This window comes from Cygnus olor, chromosome 25 (assembly GCF_009769625.2).
Source record: "Cygnus olor isolate bCygOlo1 chromosome 25, bCygOlo1.pri.v2, whole genome shotgun sequence".
Taxonomy (NCBI): Eukaryota; Metazoa; Chordata; class Aves; order Anseriformes; family Anatidae; genus Cygnus; species Cygnus olor.
The window spans coordinates 4516887-4533214 of NC_049193.1; the positions used below are offsets into that span (position 1 = coordinate 4516887).

Genomic DNA, 16328 nt, shown 5'->3' on the forward strand with positions numbered 1-16328 from the left:
CCTGTTCCAGTGTGTGACCACCCTCTCAGTGAAGAACCACTTCCTGATATCCAAACTGAACTTTCCCGCAACTTGACTCCATTCCCTTGGGTCCCATTGCTGGTTACCAGAGAGAATAGATTAGCGCCTGCCACTCTACTCCCCCTTGTAAGGAAGCTGTAGACCACGATGAATTCTCAGCCTCGTCTTTTCCAGGTTGAACAGGCCAGGTGACCTCAGCCGCTCCTCAAATGTCTTCCCCTCTGGAACCTTCACCATCTTTGTAGTCCTTCTCTGGACACTCTCCAATAGTTTCATGTCTTTTTTGTACTTTGGTGCCCAAAACTGCACACAGTACTCGAGGTGAGGTCACACCAGCGCAGAGTACAGTGGGACAATCACTTCCTTCGACCAGCTAGCAAGGCTGTGCTTGAAGTAATGTGCTGGATTTGGGCTTGGGACAAATCCTGTACAACAAGATCTTAAAATGTGACCACTACAGAAAACTGAGGAAACCCAATATAACTGCCCCGATGCCCTCTCAGGCCAGTCCCGTTGAACTCCAGGCCCTGCAAGGGGACTTCCAAGCAGCAGCAGTGCCCCCCAGCGGGCCTGGCTGCGGCTGTGACCCACCTCGCCCCCATCCACCCCGGACCACCCCCTGACCCCCCCAGCTCCGCAGGCCCTTGGCTGCCTCTGCTGCAAGGGCGCGCTGCTGCCTCGTGTGTGGCTGGGTGCCTCCTGCACCAAAACCCTTTCCTGAGGCTCTGCTTCCTCGGCAGCCAGCCCCCACCCCGCATTACTCTGGGGGTGCTTCCTGCCCAAGAGGAAAATGCTTTTCTTTGCTCCTTTGCACCATCCTGAGGCTCTGGTCAGCCCCCTTCTCCAGCCTTCCTGCATTCTCCGAAGCCCCCTTGTCACCTATGCTGTCACCACCTGTGTGCCCTGGTCGGGGACCATGCACAAACTGGCCAAGGGTGCCCTCCTTCCGACTGCTCGTGGCCTTAATGAAAGCATTCAGCAGGACTGGATGTCTCTGGCATTGCCAGCTGCTACTCAGGCAGAAGGTGCCCTCCATGCCAAAGCTGCTGGCCAGGGCCCCTGGGAAGGGCTCCCAGGAACTACAAACATGGTGCAGATGGGGAGGGAAGGAAGCTTTGCATCTCTGTGTCAAATTTCAACACCTGCTGATTTGCAGGCCTCTCTCTGCAAGGTGTTAGCAACTTGAAAGGAGCAGTGGGAACTGGACTGTGTGGAGGTCTCTGGTGCCACACACAGCTCATGCAGTCAGATGTGCCCCTCCACTCACTCCTCCACATCGCTGGGTGTGCCGTCCTAACCCCTCACACCCAGCTGGGTCCGACCCACACCGGACCTCCAGCGTCCTACCCAGAAGAACCGAAGGGGCTCAGTGGGGACGGGCCAGGGCCGGGCTGGCGGGGGCCCCCCGGGGCTGCGGGGCGACGTGGTCCCGGCGGGCGGAGCGGCAGCGCCCCCTGGGGGCTGTGCCCCTGCCTCGCCCCCGCCACACACGCCCGGCCCCGCCCGCCACGGTTCCTGCCCGGCCGCAGCCCCGGCTCCTCTCCCCGTGGCTCTCAGGGCGCAGTAATACACCGCCGCGTCCTGAAGCCGGGGCCGGGCGAGCCACAGGGTGCTGGACCGGCGGTCTGCTGCCACCGATAGCCGCCCTGCCAGGTCCGTCAGTGCTTTGGAGCCACTAGAAGCCCACACGAGGAATGCGGGTCCTCGGTCCGGGAGCTGACGATACCAATAGATGTAGTCGTTTGACTGGATGTTGGGGTGTGAGCAGGTGATGTTGATGCCGGTGCCCTCCCTGGTCTCTGCCCGTGGCTCCTGCTGCACCTGGGCTCTGCCTGCAGCCACTGCCAAGAAGAAAAGGAGGAGAAAACTCAGAAAAGGGCTTTACTGCCACCAAAATATCACACAAGGGGAGAGGGGAGAAGGAAACGGTTGACAGCTGATGGGAGCATTTTCTCAGAAGAAAGCACACAAAGGCATTTCTCTGGGAATGGTTATTTGGGGACCAGGTCGGAGCAGGGCTGTTTGGAAGGAGGGTCCGAGCCGAGCCAGGAGGAGAAGGGAAGCAGGCAGGAATGAGTGGGGGTGTGCCGAAAGGAGAGGAGGAAGGCAGGGAGCAAGGCAAGGTGGGAGGGAACGGCCGGCTGAGCTCGCTGGAGGCAGACGGGATGGCTGCAGAGGGAGGACAGAGGGGAGCGAGGTCCGTAAGAAGCCGGCGGGCCAGCAGCGAGGGCGGCCCCGGCCCCCCGCAGCCCCCGTCCCGTCCCCGCCGCCGGCAGCCCCGCGCACCCAGGAGCACCGCGGCCAGCCCCGCCAGCCCTGCGGCCCGGCCCTGCCGCATCCCGCCGCTCCGCCGCCCGCGCCGCGCTGCCCCCGCCAGCCCCGGCTCTGCTCCGCCCGCGGCACCTCCTCCCCGCCGCCGCCGCCCGGCGCCGCCAGCTCCGCCCCGGGGCCGCTCGGGGGCTGGCCCGGGCTGCGAGTGCTGGGCGCCTGTGGGCGGGCAGGGCTTGGGCTGCTGCCAGCGGGGCTCTGCCCGTCCTGCAGCCCAGCCCGGGACGCGGAGGCGTGGGGAGGGGAAGAAGAGGAGGGAAGCAGAGGGGAGGTGAGGGAAAAGGAGAGGGAGTGGCAAAGCAGCTGCCTACCTGCAGTATGCCCAGCAAGATGGGCAAGCAGAGTCTGAGACACCCTTCCCCTGCTCCAGGAGCTGCACCAGGAACCTCCTGGCTCCAGCAGCTGAGAGCACAGGCCAGGCGTGGCCTAACTCCATTTGACTGCAGCACCTGGCACCAAATCCACTCCTGCTGCTCCACAAGGAGCTGGCACTTTCTCCTTGCAGCACATGTGCACACAGGACAAAGCGAGATTATGCAGAGGTAAGGACAGATTCCAGAAGAGGACAGGACAGACAACAGTGCTCAGATGCAGGGCCCAGCCACACAAGTGCATGGAGCAGCCCCTTTTACACCCTGCTCTGTCTGCCCTCGTGTGCTCCTCCTGGCTCCCCTTGCCCTGCACATCCCCTCATGGGGTTGTATAGGTCTGTCCTGCACCCATCCCAGCCTGTGTCCTGGCCCACAGCTGTAGGAGATGCAAGACCCAGGCTGATCTTCCTGGCAGTGGCACCTGTAGTTTCTTGATAGGCCAACAACTGGTGTGAATGGTGAGGTTTGTCTCTTGTCATTGCCTCTGTGTTTGTTTTCTCTGGTCTCGGTCTCTGTATGCTTGTTGAATGCCTCCTCTTTTCTTAGCATCCCAATTGACAAGGTCCCCGATCTTAGAACCTCAGTGGCATAAACATATCCACAGCCCCATGTACGCCCCCCAAGTGGTGTGACTGCCCACATTTGGTCTCCTCACTGCCTCCCTCGTCATCTGTCAGTCAGGTTTGTATCCCTGTGTGTTGTTTCCAGCTTCCTGCTGTTCTTTCTCTCTGCCCCCCTCGCAAGTGCTGAAGGGCTGCTTCTAGGGTAGGAAACAAGGAGGGAGTAGCTGAAAGGTAAGAAAGAAAATAAGGGCTGGTGTGGAAGCAGTGATGGCAGCTTCCCCAAGACCTCCATTGCGGAAGAGAGTAGAGAAAACGGCATGGCCCTGAAAGCAGAGACAGAGAACACAGCAGAGGAAACAAACAAACAACCTCCCTCTGTTTCTCAGGTTTCCCATGGCTTCCTTTACCTTTTCGGTCCTTAGGCTGTAGATTGTTGCATGGAGCAGGGGCATCACAGCCCTGGAGAAGATGGACACCACTTTGTTGAGGGAGACATTGGGAATGGGTTTTGTTTAGAGGAGGGAATGTAGCCCCTGGCATGACACAAGTGCAGCCGAGTGAGAGTAAGCAGACAGTGTCTTGTGTCTCCTCACATGACTACATTCAGAGGGAGACCAGGAGCACCCTGCAGGAGCTCAAGGAGGACAGGAAAACTGGTGGTGCTGTTGGAGTCAAGGAGCACACCAATCCAGAAGCTCTCTGCAGAAGCCAGCTGCATGACAGATAGCAAGTCCCAGAAGAAGCTGTGATTGTGTAGGGCCAGAGCAGGGCAAACGAAGGGTGAGTGCCACTTGTGCCAAGGAGGGGAGCAGGAGCTCAGCCCACAGGCCTCCCACCAGACTGGAGTACTGCAGTGGGTGGTAGATGCACACAGCTTGGTCATAGGTCATGAGTGTGAAGAGGACATCCCAGTGTAGGCCCACTAGTGGAGGAAGAGGAGCCAGAGCACACAGCTGGAAAAGTAAATTGTCCTATCTGCAGAGAAGGCATCTAAAAGCATAAGAGGCATCCCGACCAAGACGTGGCACATGTCAGTGAATGGGAGGTTTCCAAAGATAAACTACACGGAAGGATGCAAGCGCTGGTTGGGCTCCACCATCACGAGTGTATTCCCAGTCTGGATCAAGAGGTAGATGGCTGAGTCCAGAATGAAGAGCAGTAGCTCTCAGCTCTCAGACAAACCCAGCAGCAACAAAAGAAACCGCTCTGTAGACCTTCCCCTCACCCCTGTGGGAAGCTACCAGGGGCAGGAGGAAGGAGGAGGTGGAGTTGCTGCTCAGGATTCATGGTCTTCCACCACTCGATATCTTCTGGAGGAAAAACACAGCAGGGCCTCAGCAAGCCAGGATGTTCCTTCAGAGACAGGAGAAAGTCAGATCAGAACCCTGGAGTTCAGGAGAGCAGCATTTGCTTTCTTCCCTGTGTGCACACATACCTGTCTGTGTGTGCCCAAATATACTTCAGTATGCATCCAGGAGTGTCTGTGAGTGCACCCATGAGTTCATGCATCTTTCTACATGAGCAGCAGTGTGCATGAGTGCTGTTCCCTCCATCAGCTTTTGATGTCATGAATGATATCGGTATGTGATCAAGGGTCACAGTGGGAATTAACAGAAACAGTGATCTGTCAACAGCATCCCTCCAAGGCTGAGATGTGGTGACTGTGCATGTTGCCCCATGCTTCCTGAGCAGTCCGAATGACCGCCTTCAGGGTAAATAGGACCCATGTTCCTCTGGTTCAATGCCACTTCTGCCCAAGGTTTCAGCCCCTGCATGACTCAGCTCCAGGCCCATGAGTCACAGAAGTATGTGTGGCATTGGTTTCCCCATGGGGACCTCTGTCCCACCCCAGACACCACTGACAGCGCACCGGCAGCAGATCTACGTAGGGCTGGGCCTGCTCGAAGAGGGCAGGATTTCTCAGCCTGTCTCCCTGTACATAAAGCTAACACCACCCTTTTGAACTCTCCAGCCATGGGGAGTGCAGCTGTGTCCTGGCCTGGAGAGTCAGGGAGGGGTGACCGCCACCATGCTCTTACACTCTGAATCTTGTGTTACAGAATTGAAGTAAGGATCCAAACTGTTGTGGGCCCATCCTTGTTGGGGACTGAAATTGGCAGTGAACTTCCTAGGGTCGGGAGGCAGTGGGCTACAGATACAGAAGGCTGCATTTCAGCATGTGTGCTGTGGGCACTTCTGGGCTGGGTTTGTTCTGTGATTGTTCAGCTGTTCTCAAGTTCCTTCTTGCCCTGGCTGCTCTCTGGAGCTCATGGACAGAGCAGTGGAGAATGCCCTGTGGTGACCAGCCCATTTTCTTGTGAGGGGGGCCACACAGTTCTCACAGACACACACCTGCTCATGCACACCTGCGTGGAATCATGCGAGACTGCACCCACAGACACTTGCACCAGTGCAACACACAGGCTGTCGTAGTTTCACACTGATGGCCAACTAAAGTCCACCACACAGCTCTCTCACACCCCCTGCTGAAAGGAAGCTGTGGGGAGAGAATGTGATTTAAGCTAAAGGGCTTAAAAGTTGACATAGGGATAACATAATTAAAGGAAAAAAAAAAAAGAAGAAGATAGAAGAAGAAGAAGAAAAAAAAACAATGAGCGAAGGCCATTTTGAAACAAATTGAGAAAAATTTATTCTCCACTTCCCATCAGCAAGTAATGTTTGTCCATGTGTTTGGAAGCACAGACTCAATATGCCCACCCCTGGTTTTCCTTCCCCTTTCACATCTTTACTGCTGAGTGTTCGAGTACGGAATATCCCTTTGGTTGGTTTAGGTCAGCTGCCCTGGTGATGTCCCCTCCCCACCTCTTGCCCACCCCCTACCTCCTGGCTTTGGGGGGCTTGGAGAGAGTCCTGATGCTGTGCCAGCACTGCTCCACTATAGCCCCAACGTTGGTGTGATGGCAATGCTGTTCTAGCTCCAAGCGCAGAGCACAGCAATCTAGGGGCTGCTGTGGGGAATGTTAACTGTGTCCCAGGCAGCCCCAGTACAGGCAAGTGCCCACAAGAGAGGAACATGTGCATGAACATGACACAGTGTGCAGCAAAGATTCTGGACAGCATTTGGTCAAAGTACATGGTTTGACGTGGTAGAGAGGGGAGGTGGACTGGGAGCCTTGCAGAAGGCACTGGAGCCAGGGCTCTTGACAAGACGACGTCAGCTTTCTTGGGCCTTGCACTTGAGGCCTGAGAATCCCATTTGTTAGCCTGAGTAGCAGTGGTAAGGGAAAGTGCTGGAGTGCCCCTACTGATCACTGGTGGGTGTCATGACAGAAAGAAGCTTGCATCATGTAAGGGGGAGGTGTATGATTTTATTTATGTTTTAAAACAATAACTGAAAGGCATGAAGTTATGGGAGTGAAGAAGGAATTCTCTATGGACAGGATCTGCACTGTGTGTCTTGGGAAAACCCACCCGGCTCTATCCGATGCTGGTAGAAGGCAGGGTCACCTGCCCATGAAAGGTTTACTTTCTGTCTACATTCATCTTCTTATTCCTTCTAACTAAAACAGACAACGTCCTGTTGGGCCTTTCTTTTGTGATCCAGAAAGGGCCCTGCACAACCTCTCTCCCGATATAGACATCCCTGGGTCAGAGCAGGAGGAAGGCAAAACAGGCCAGCAGGTTTTCCCTGAGGGCAGTGTCAGGAGGGGTAGGGTCACAGGCAGGAGCTGGGTCACCTGTAGCCAAAAGGTTCCCAGAGAGCCCCTAGGGAGTCACCCAGACTGACCTCATTTGCCTTTCCTGGACTCTTCCAGCACGTGAGCTGAGTCTTCTGCCCACACTGACTGGTGTTGCCTGGAAATACTTGGGCCTCCCTACCTGCCACTCAGAAGTTGCCTTCTCTGGGGAAAGGGCATAAAGCAGGAAATGAAAAGCAGCATCACAGGAAGGCAACACACATCCCGTATCATTAGGTGGGATGTTTTGCATGCACGAGTAGCTTGTCAGAAAGTAGTCCCTGCTTCAAGGGATGCCTCTGGGCATGGGGCAGCTAAGGCCCACTATAAAAGCCAGCTGAGCTCCGTGCTCTCTCATCCACTTCTCTGGCCTTCTTCTCCTTGGGAACAAGGTGAGTGTGAAGCCCCTTCTTGTCCCCCTCACTCTCCCACGGGAGGACTCAGTTCCATGGACCTTTCAGCTGCTATCAGCTGTGTTCCATGCCAAATCTTGGGGCTGCTGGTTGTGGGAGAGTCAAGGGGTAGAAGGTTTGTCATGGAGGAAGACTGGGCCTTCAGTATGATGGCTCCTGGGCTGGATCCTAGAGTGTAGCCAAGCCCTGGTGGTTCTTCTTGGGCTCTGGCAGGAAGAGGCCAAGAAGCCCTGGCACATCCCTGCACAGCCTCCAGCTCACAGCACTGCCTGTGCCTTGGTTCCCTCAGGGTGTGGTGACAGGCTGTACCTCATGCATGCCCATGTTCTGCTTCCTCCCTGCCCTCTCTCCCAGGTGCACCTCCTGCCCCCAGACATGTCCTGCTACGACCAGTGCCGGCCATGCCAGCCCTGCGGCCCGACCCCGCTGGCCAGCAGCTGCAATGAGCCCTGCGTCAGGCAGTGCCAGAACTCCACCATCGTCATTGAGCCCTCTCCCGTGGTGGTGACCCTGCCCGGCCCCATCCTCAGCTCCTTCCCGCAGAACACCGTTGTGGGATCCTCCACCTCCGCCGCCGTTGGCAGCATCCTCAGCTGTGACGGAGTCCCCATCAACTCCGGGTGCTGTGACCTCTCCTGTATTACCAGCCGCTACTGTGGCAGCAGGTGCCGCCCCTGCTAAAGATGCCAGACAGTGCCCCAGACCAGGACCCCAGGAACTCAGATCACGCTGCTGGACAAAAATGGACAGAAGAACAGACCTCTTGCCCTTGTTTTAAGAGGACCTGACCATCTCTGGCTTGTCCTGTAAAGACAGACAGGAAGGGGCCAGCCTGGATTCTATGACTACATGGCCGATGTATACCTATCCTGATTTCCACACACTCTTTTTCTTTCTTTCTTTTCTTTGTTGCCCTCTGCTTTCCGTGAGGCCCCCAGAAACCAGCCTGGAGTGACCTGCTAGCCCCCATCCCCTTGTGGGCCAGGTCGATTGATGCCCTGTTGCAAGTCTGCCATTGGAAAAGCTGAACAGATTTTTTTTGTCTGCTCCTGCTGTGCTACGATCTCGGGGCCTCCTCTTGGAGTCACCTCATTTCCCTCCTGACACTTGATAAACATTTGCAGCAACCCTGAGTGTGTCCCTGTGTGGTCTTTTCCTCTGCATACAGATGGCCAAGAGGGAAAACCATTCCTTAGTGGGAATAGGTTGAGGGCACTGCTCCATTCCCCTAGGCACCGGAGGGTGGTACATACTACAGCAATTCATCTTTCAGGCACTGTCTGTTGAAGCTGAGGAAGACATGCCTAGTTCTTCCACAGCCAATGGATACCAGTCCTTGACTTGTGACGTCTCCGCCTAGACAAGTGCTGTTGACATTGGAGGCCCCAGCTCTTGGGGAAGAGTGTTCCTCTTGCTTTGGGTGGAGCTGTGCTGGGGATGGAGGCTCAGACAAAGATGATCCCAAAGGACTGCAGAAACTGGGAATGGTTAATTGTCTTGGGGATGGCCCTCTGTCTCTACTCCACTTTCACCTTTCCTCCACCACCTGATCATGGGCATCATGTCTGGGCATGGAGAGCAGGTAGAGCTTCCCTGTGCATCCCTATCACCCTTCAGCACAGCATCTGGCATGGCCCAGCTGTTGCCAAGACGCGTAGGGCTGAGGGGATCCACAAGTTCATACTGCTACCAGTCACATCAGGCCACACACTGGAGCCCCCAGTCCCTGTGAACGCAACTCCTTTTTTATGAAGGCAGGCCCAGGACAGGGACTGATGCCCAGACACTCATGGCTGCTCGGTCTTGCTTTCTTTTCCCCAAGCATGGATCAGCTTTCATCAGGCCCTGGAACTCAGAGGCCCCATAGGTGGCACAACCCCACCGTGCTCCAGAAAAGACATTCTGTGGGTGCAGATATCCAGGTGAGTGAAAGACAAGGGAACAGGGAAAGTGTTCAGATACAGTCAAGGATCTTGCTCAGCATTATAGCCCCACAGGCCAGGCTCAGAAGAGGCCCAGCACCAGAGCAGAAATGGACAATGGTGTTCCTGGTACCCCCATGCTCCGAAGGAGAGCAGGAAGCAGAGTTTCTTTCTCATGACTGAGGTGTAATGCAATGCCTCATGCGTGGCAATCGGAGAGCAACATTGTGAAGATGAGAAACTCAGTGATACCCTGGAGAAGGGGAAAAAATGTCTATGCCAGGCAGCTGGAAACACAAATGGTTCACCTGATGACATGGAAAGTCTCCAGTGTTTGGGGAGCAATGGTGGTGGAGTACAAGTTCTCCAAGAAGGTGAGCGGGCTGAGGAAAAAGTGCATTGGGCTACTCGGGGGCTGGTCACTCCCCACAGTGACAAAGGGGGGCCATTCCCCATAGCCTTCAGAGAGATGAGGAGAAGGTAATGACAAAGAGGATGATGTGCCAGCCGGGATGGTCTGATAAGCTCAGAAGAATGAATTCAGTCCCAAAGGTCCTGTTCTCCTTTGCCATGGCTCTAAGGTTTCAGAAGGGGATGATGTCAGACTGAGGTTTCATGTTGCAATAAGAGCAGCAGAAAACATCAACAAAAAGCCTCATCCTTGCCTCTCATGGCCTCTCTTGATCTCTCATTTTCCCTCCATCTGCCCTCTCTCCCTCACACTCTACTTCCATAGAGACAGCCATACAAACAGCTGTCCATCCTTCTCCAGGCATCCATCCACCCACTCTTCACTTCACGACCCTCCTGGAAGTGAGCTACAAATTACAGTCTTTCATTAGAAATATTAATGTTTTATTTTTATTTATTTCATCTTTGAAAAGAAATATTATTTTTGTTTTAATTGCTAGTGAAATATTTCTTCGTGTCCCACGGTGCTGTATCATGTACAGTAATTTTCTGCGTAAAAGAAGCTCCCAACCCATAAAAATTCCAGCCAGACAACAGAAATACTGCTATACACTATCATCAGTATCAACCCAGTGATTGTTTTTTCAATCAAAGTGAAGAGAAATTAAGCTTCAGAACGTTGCAAAAGAAACAAAAAATAAATGAAATTTTAGAAGTATTTTTACTCTCTACATTTCCCAGTTCAGCTTTTTCTGAACAGGTTCACGGAAAGCTCAGAAGAACATGATGAGAAAGAAGTTTTAAATGTTTTCCTTGATGGAACATTTTTATTCCAATATTAATTGCATCATTCCGATTCTCAACCTGGAATTTAACAGCTGTTAGATCAGCTCCAGCCATGTTCCCAGACAAGAACAGGAGGGAAGGCATTGTTCCTGCAGAGGTGTTCAATGTGTCCAGAGAATCCTTGGGGCAATGATCCCGGGGGTAGATCAGACCCCTGCTGAGACAAGGCTGAGCCTGGTGCTGCCTTCCCCGAGAGCACAGAGGAAAGAGGGCCCATGGCTGCCCCCTGCTGGGAGCTGCCTGGGCCAAGCTTTTCTTTCTCCGGGTTGCTTTGCTTCTTGCTCTTGCAAGCAGACAAAAGAGTTTCCTCAAGTCTGAGGACATCAAAACACCACATTGAGCATGCTTTGTGAGATGGAGGAAGCTTCATCAGCACAGCCTCGTTTCTCCTGCGAGGTCTTGGCATTTGCAGCCTGCAGGACACCCAGCTTGTCCCAGACATGCAATGCCCCACTGCCGCAGGAGCTGGTCATTATGACACTGCTCCCTGTGCAGGGGCTGAGGATGATCACACATGCCTCCAGCTCCCCTGAGGAGACGTCAACGAACTCAGTGGGCTGTAGGTCTTCATTTATCTCTTGCTCTGATTGCTTACGGTGATGAACATGGAGAGCTCTTGGGCCTTTGGCACTAAGGGCTGCTCTATTTGTTCTGTCCCTTAGGCACAGGCTTTGGACATGAACTGGCTGAAGGTCTGGAGAAAACCTGGTGGCTGGGATGCAACTCCAGTTTATTGACTGACTCACTGAAGAGAGAGAAGAAGCCTGCAAATCTCTGTCAGAACTACTTCTAGGGGTCTCTGGGCTGGGCTGGCCAGGGCTTGAAGCAAGCTACTTTATCATGGGCTGGCAGGAATTTACTCACCCTGGGGCTGAGGGGCTGAGAGCCAGCCCCTAGGGGAGTCTTATTTCCCAGCAGGCTCTGCCCTATTCTGTCAGACCGGGAAGAGAGGAAAGTAGAGCCCTGCGGTCCAGGTCAGCCAGTCAGGGTCAGCCCTCTCTGCACAGCCACAGACACCAGCCCGTTTGAGAAAGAGGATCTGGCTGTCAGATCTTGGAGTGAACAGGGGAAGCAGTGCAGCCAGGGGAGAGCTGAGGGCCCCATCCCAGAGCTCTGCCTTGCACAGACACATCCCCTCCCCATCCGGGGTTGTTGCTCAGCCAGGGCAGCTCCCTGCACCAGGGTGTCACTCACAGCACAGAGGTACAAGGCGCTGTCAGAGAGCTCAACTTCCTTCAGCCGCAGAACACTGTGTTTCCCGTCAGTGTTCAGCTCCGTGGTGAAACGGTCCTTCTGCTTGGTGCCCTTTCCTGCTTGAGAAGAAATCAGCTGAGGGGCTTGTCCCTTCTTCTGCTGGTACCAGAGCAAGCCTACAAAGTTGGAGCTCTGGTATGTGCAATTGGTCTGGAAGGTGTTTCCCTGCTCCACGGTGACTTGTCCTTCTTGCTGGGTGACGGACACCTGTCCCATGGTTTCTGGAAGAAAGAGAAGGTCAGCAGCTCTGTGGGGAAATCTCCAGGCAGCCAAAGAGGAGTGAATTCAGACCTGTGGGAGATAAGTCTCCCTGTCCTTTACTGGGCTGAAAGGTCCTGAGGCCGGGGCACAGCAAGGTGGTTTGGGGACAGAGCTCAGAGCTCTCTGGCGAAGAGTGGACCCTGTGAGAGCTGTGCTGTGTGCCTGCTCCTCCTGCCTGCTCTCCTTCTGCCCAGAGGACCAGGGCACAGCCTGTCATGCCTGGCTTTGTGTGCTGGGTCCAGCATCCTCCAGCAGGTTGAGGCGCCCATGCAGCTACTGGGAAAAGGTTCAACCTGCTTCCTCATCCCCGTCATCTCAGGGGCCTCTAAGTCCCACCAATATAAACAAGGCTGAGGTGAGTGGTGGCAGGAGGGAGCCCTGGCTGTGCTGGCAAGCAGGAGGACATTGGAGACCATGGCAGGAACACATCAGGCAGAAGACAGACTGGACACCCTGGTAATGTCCATGGGAGGAGAGCTTTAATGTCCCTGTATCCACTTGGACACAATCTGGCTGTTTGTATAGGAAAGGGAGAAATGAGGGATTGCAGAGACTGATGAAATCTTCTCTGGTGACAGTAGGTGGACCAGAAGAGAGAGGCAGAGAGAAATGGACTGAAAGGACAAAAAAAACAGGAAACGTGCTTCAGGTCTCTCCTCTCTGTGTTTTCTTCTTATTTTGAAGAATAACAGCATCTTGAAGGAACCAGTCCAAGAACCAGAAATGGGAGCCAACACTTACCAACATTTTCCCTGTGATTCAAGAGTTGGTCCCCATATAAACCTGGTAAGGCTGATGAGGGCTTCCTGGGGAAAGAAGATTTATGTCTTGATTAAAAGCCAGCACTTACCCAGCAGTTGCCCCAGGAAGGCAGTGAGGACGAGATACCCGTGGTGCATGCTGAGACCGACCCTCCTGTTTGCTGTGGGAGAGAGAGTCAGAAAAGCACCTCCCAGCCCTGAGAGAAGAGAACTGCCGGAAATGACTCTGCTGGGGGAACAAGGGGAGATTCAGTGACGAGAAATGTCACTGAGAGAGAAAAGTAAGCAAGGGCCGCCAGAAAGCACAGAGAGAAAAGAAAATTATTCTCTACTTCCCCTCAAAAAGTGATGTTTGGTCATCTCCTGGGAAGCAGGGCCTCAATACTCATAGCGGTCGTTTGGGAGGACAGATGTCTTCATAATGAGAGCTCCCCGCTTTCCTTCCCCTTTCCCAACTTTAATTGCTGAGTGTGACATCACATGGTATGGAATATCCCCTTGGTTGGTTTAGGTCAGCTGCCCTGGCGATGTCTCCTCCCTCCTCTTGCCCACCCTCCACTTCCTGGCTTTGAAGGGGTTGGAGAAAGTGTCTTGATGCTGTGCCAGCACTGCTCCATAATTGCCCAAACATTGGTGTGATGGCAGTGGAGTTCTAGCTCCAAGTGCAGAGCACAGCACTCTAGGGGCTGCTGTGGGGAACGTTAATTCTGTCCCAGGCAGTCCCAGTACAGCTCCATAACTCAGGGTTCCCAGCATCAGAAAAAAACTTTGCCTATGCTATTCCCTTTTTCTTTCTTGTGTTACCTCCAACTAATGGTATTTTAATCAGTACTGGAAGGCCACTCTTGCTGGCATCCATCTACATTCACAATCCACCCTCAAGAAAAGCAACAAAAGTCACAATTTCTAGTTCAAATTTTTCATGTTCCAGACTGTGTACATTGCCCTGTGTTCTTTTACTTGTTCAAGAAGAGTTTGGCTCCATTTGGCTCTTGAATATGTCACCTAGCAACGCAATATGAATAGACAGCTGAAAAACAAAGATTACGAGTATTCTAGTGTGAACTCACCGAGTACTATCCTAAGTACAAGAGGAAAAATCACTCCCGTGTGCTGGGAGACCCCGGCCCAACAAGGGACCCTTGCTCTCTGAGGATGCGCAGAATGATTCTGTCATGGCAGCACTGTGCTAATCATGTAACCATTTGGAGGGGTGGGGATTGTACAAACATGCAAATGTATCGAGAAGGGGTTTTATGAAAGCTGAACGGAAAGTCTTAAGGGCTGCCAGGTTTGTGGGAAACCACCAGGTACCCAGACTTGCACTATTCTGAAATAAACAATCTCTTGACGTTGTGTGTGGATTGGCTCATAGTACACTGGGTAACAAATCTGGACTTTGTACCTGGTTGTGTCTCCTCCCACCTTCATCTGCACCTCCAGCCTCCTTGGTGGAGGGTAGTGTGAGAAGCTGAAAAGTCCTCGACTTCGTCTAAGCACTGTTCTGCAACAGCCAAAACATCTGTATCTTTGGCTGAATATTCCCTTTTCAACCTTCTGTTTTCTTCCTCTAAACTTCCAGCCCATTCCTTCTCAATTTTCCACGTTGCAGCTAACAACCAGCACACTCCTTCCTTCCTTTTGTCTTTCCTTACCATACACGCATCTTTGCATTTATTAAATTCATTCCCTGATGCATTTGGATTGTGGTGTATTGGCCTTAGCCATTCCTGCTTTGCATCTTGCCATCCATTTCCAAGAAAACCCTTCCCCAGTGTGGCCCATTTATCAAGGGAACCATTCATTATTCTAACAGAAGGATCCTGCTGACTACACCCAGGTCTGTCTCCCAACACTACAGAACACTGGCAGGTTCTTTAGGGATCCTTGGCAGAAGGAGGACTGGCCACAGGTTGTGGTTATAACTAGAGATTTATTATTACATAAGAAATTACTAGAAATACTAAAAATTACTACAAAATCCTGAAGATTACTACAAATAAATTACTAGTTGAATTACTAGATGGATAACACTAATGCCCTTTCTCACCACAATGGTGGGTGTCTCCACATGCTGGGGCCAGTGAGAGGGAGAGACTAGGGGGCAGGGGTGCACATTAACAGCCCCCTTCCACATTATGGACATTTGCCTTACTGTTGGTTATGCTAACCACACTGCCAGGCATCAGGAGCAGGGGCTGCCACTCACACCTGGCTCACCACAAGCCCCACGTGTCCTTGCTGGGCAGGCTCAGCTCAGAGCTCCATGCAAACTGTGATGAGAGGGAGCTGCTCCTCACAGCACCCGCACCTTCCTGTATAAAGCTGCATGCTGCAGGCACCAGTGTGGGTTCAGTGCACACAGGTAGACAGCGCTGTCCTGGAGCCTGGCATCTTGCACGTGGAGAAGCACCTGGGAGTTCTCCACGGAGAGCACAGAGGAGATCCTCCCGGAATGCACATGAGGCTTGGACTTGCTCACCTGCAGCAAGAACTGAGGGGACTGGGTCAGGCGCTGCTGATACCAGAAGATGTAGGGAGCAGAGCTGCTGGTGGAGAAATTGCAGTGCAGAGTAGCGTTGTGTCCCACCTGGATGGCAGTTTCTTGTGCAAACTGCAGCACAGAGTCCTGTGCATGACCTGCAAAGACAGAACAGCATTTCAGCACTGCTTGAAGGTCTGTCTCTTCTCCCTCTCCTGTGTCTCTCATTTCACCAACTTGCTCACTGTCTCCTCTCTCCATCTCCCTTTTCACGGGCTGTAAAATGCTGAGCTAAGTACACATGCACTCTTCTTTCTGCAGATGCTGTTTAATTCCCATACCCAAGTCTGTCAGCTTACCGACTTCTTAGCAGTACCTCACCAGGCTTTGAGTCCATACATACCTATCAACAATGCATGTAAGAATGCTAGGCATCTGCAAAGGAAACGTGCAGATGCCCATTCATCCCTGTACACTCGTTGCCCCTGACATCTTTCAGACCGTCTCCTGTACTGGTCTTCAGCCCCTGCTCTCCCTACAGAAAGCACTTGCAGTTCTTCCAGGGAGGCAGGACTCCAATTTCCCCCCTCCAGAAATGAGGGGATGCCATCTTGTCCCTGGCTTGCCCTCCTGAATGTCACATCTCACCAAAGTCTGACAGTGCCATCAAGGCTGCCAGAAAAAGCAGGACCATGTCACGCTCTCGCCTTCACAGAGTGCCCACGGAGTGCCTGGAAAAAGCGAGCTCAAGCTTGCGAGTTCACTTCCCCTTCTGCCAGCTCAAAGCAGCCTCTGAACCTCAGCACAGAGGGTGGAGCAAAGCTCTCCCCGTGCTGCTCCTTGGGGCACACCTCTGCCACAGCAAGGCTCTCAAGAGGGGGATGGACCAGTGGTTAAAGCAGTCAGAAAGGAATCCAGCCAATCTTTGCTGTGCCCCAGGTTCCCCATTGCCAGTCACAGGTTTTCCAGCACTGTGAGCTTCACACTTGTGCAGTTA

At 53.4% G+C, this 16328-nt stretch overlaps 1 protein-coding gene, 1 pseudogene and 2 gene segments (V, D, J or C); 1 reads left to right on the top strand and 3 right to left on the bottom strand.

The window, feature by feature from the left end:
• Positions 1-1314: 1314 nt before the first annotated feature.
• LOC121059457 lies at positions 1315-2422 on the bottom strand. The segment is given in 2 exon segments: positions 1315-1862; positions 2308-2422. Coding segments are annotated over 2 exon segments (600 nt in total).
• A 4697-nt stretch (positions 2423-7119) lies between these two features.
• Positions 7120-9187, top strand: LOC121059517 (annotated as a pseudogene).
• Positions 9188-10896: 1709 nt separating this feature from the next.
• On the bottom strand, positions 10897-12043 carry LOC121059458 (immunoglobulin kappa light chain-like). Its single transcript, XM_040536330.1, has 2 exons — positions 11768-12043; positions 10897-11163 (listed from the first exon to the last, which is right to left on the bottom strand). The coding sequence occupies exons 1-2, from the start codon at positions 12041-12043 to the stop codon at positions 10897-10899; spliced, it is 543 nt and encodes a 180-aa protein (XP_040392264.1).
• Positions 12044-13355: 1312 nt separating this feature from the next.
• Positions 13356-16105, bottom strand: LOC121059535. The segment is given in 2 exon segments: positions 13356-15489; positions 15980-16105. Coding segments are annotated over 2 exon segments (390 nt in total).
• Between the last annotated feature and the right edge of the window lie 223 nt (positions 16106-16328).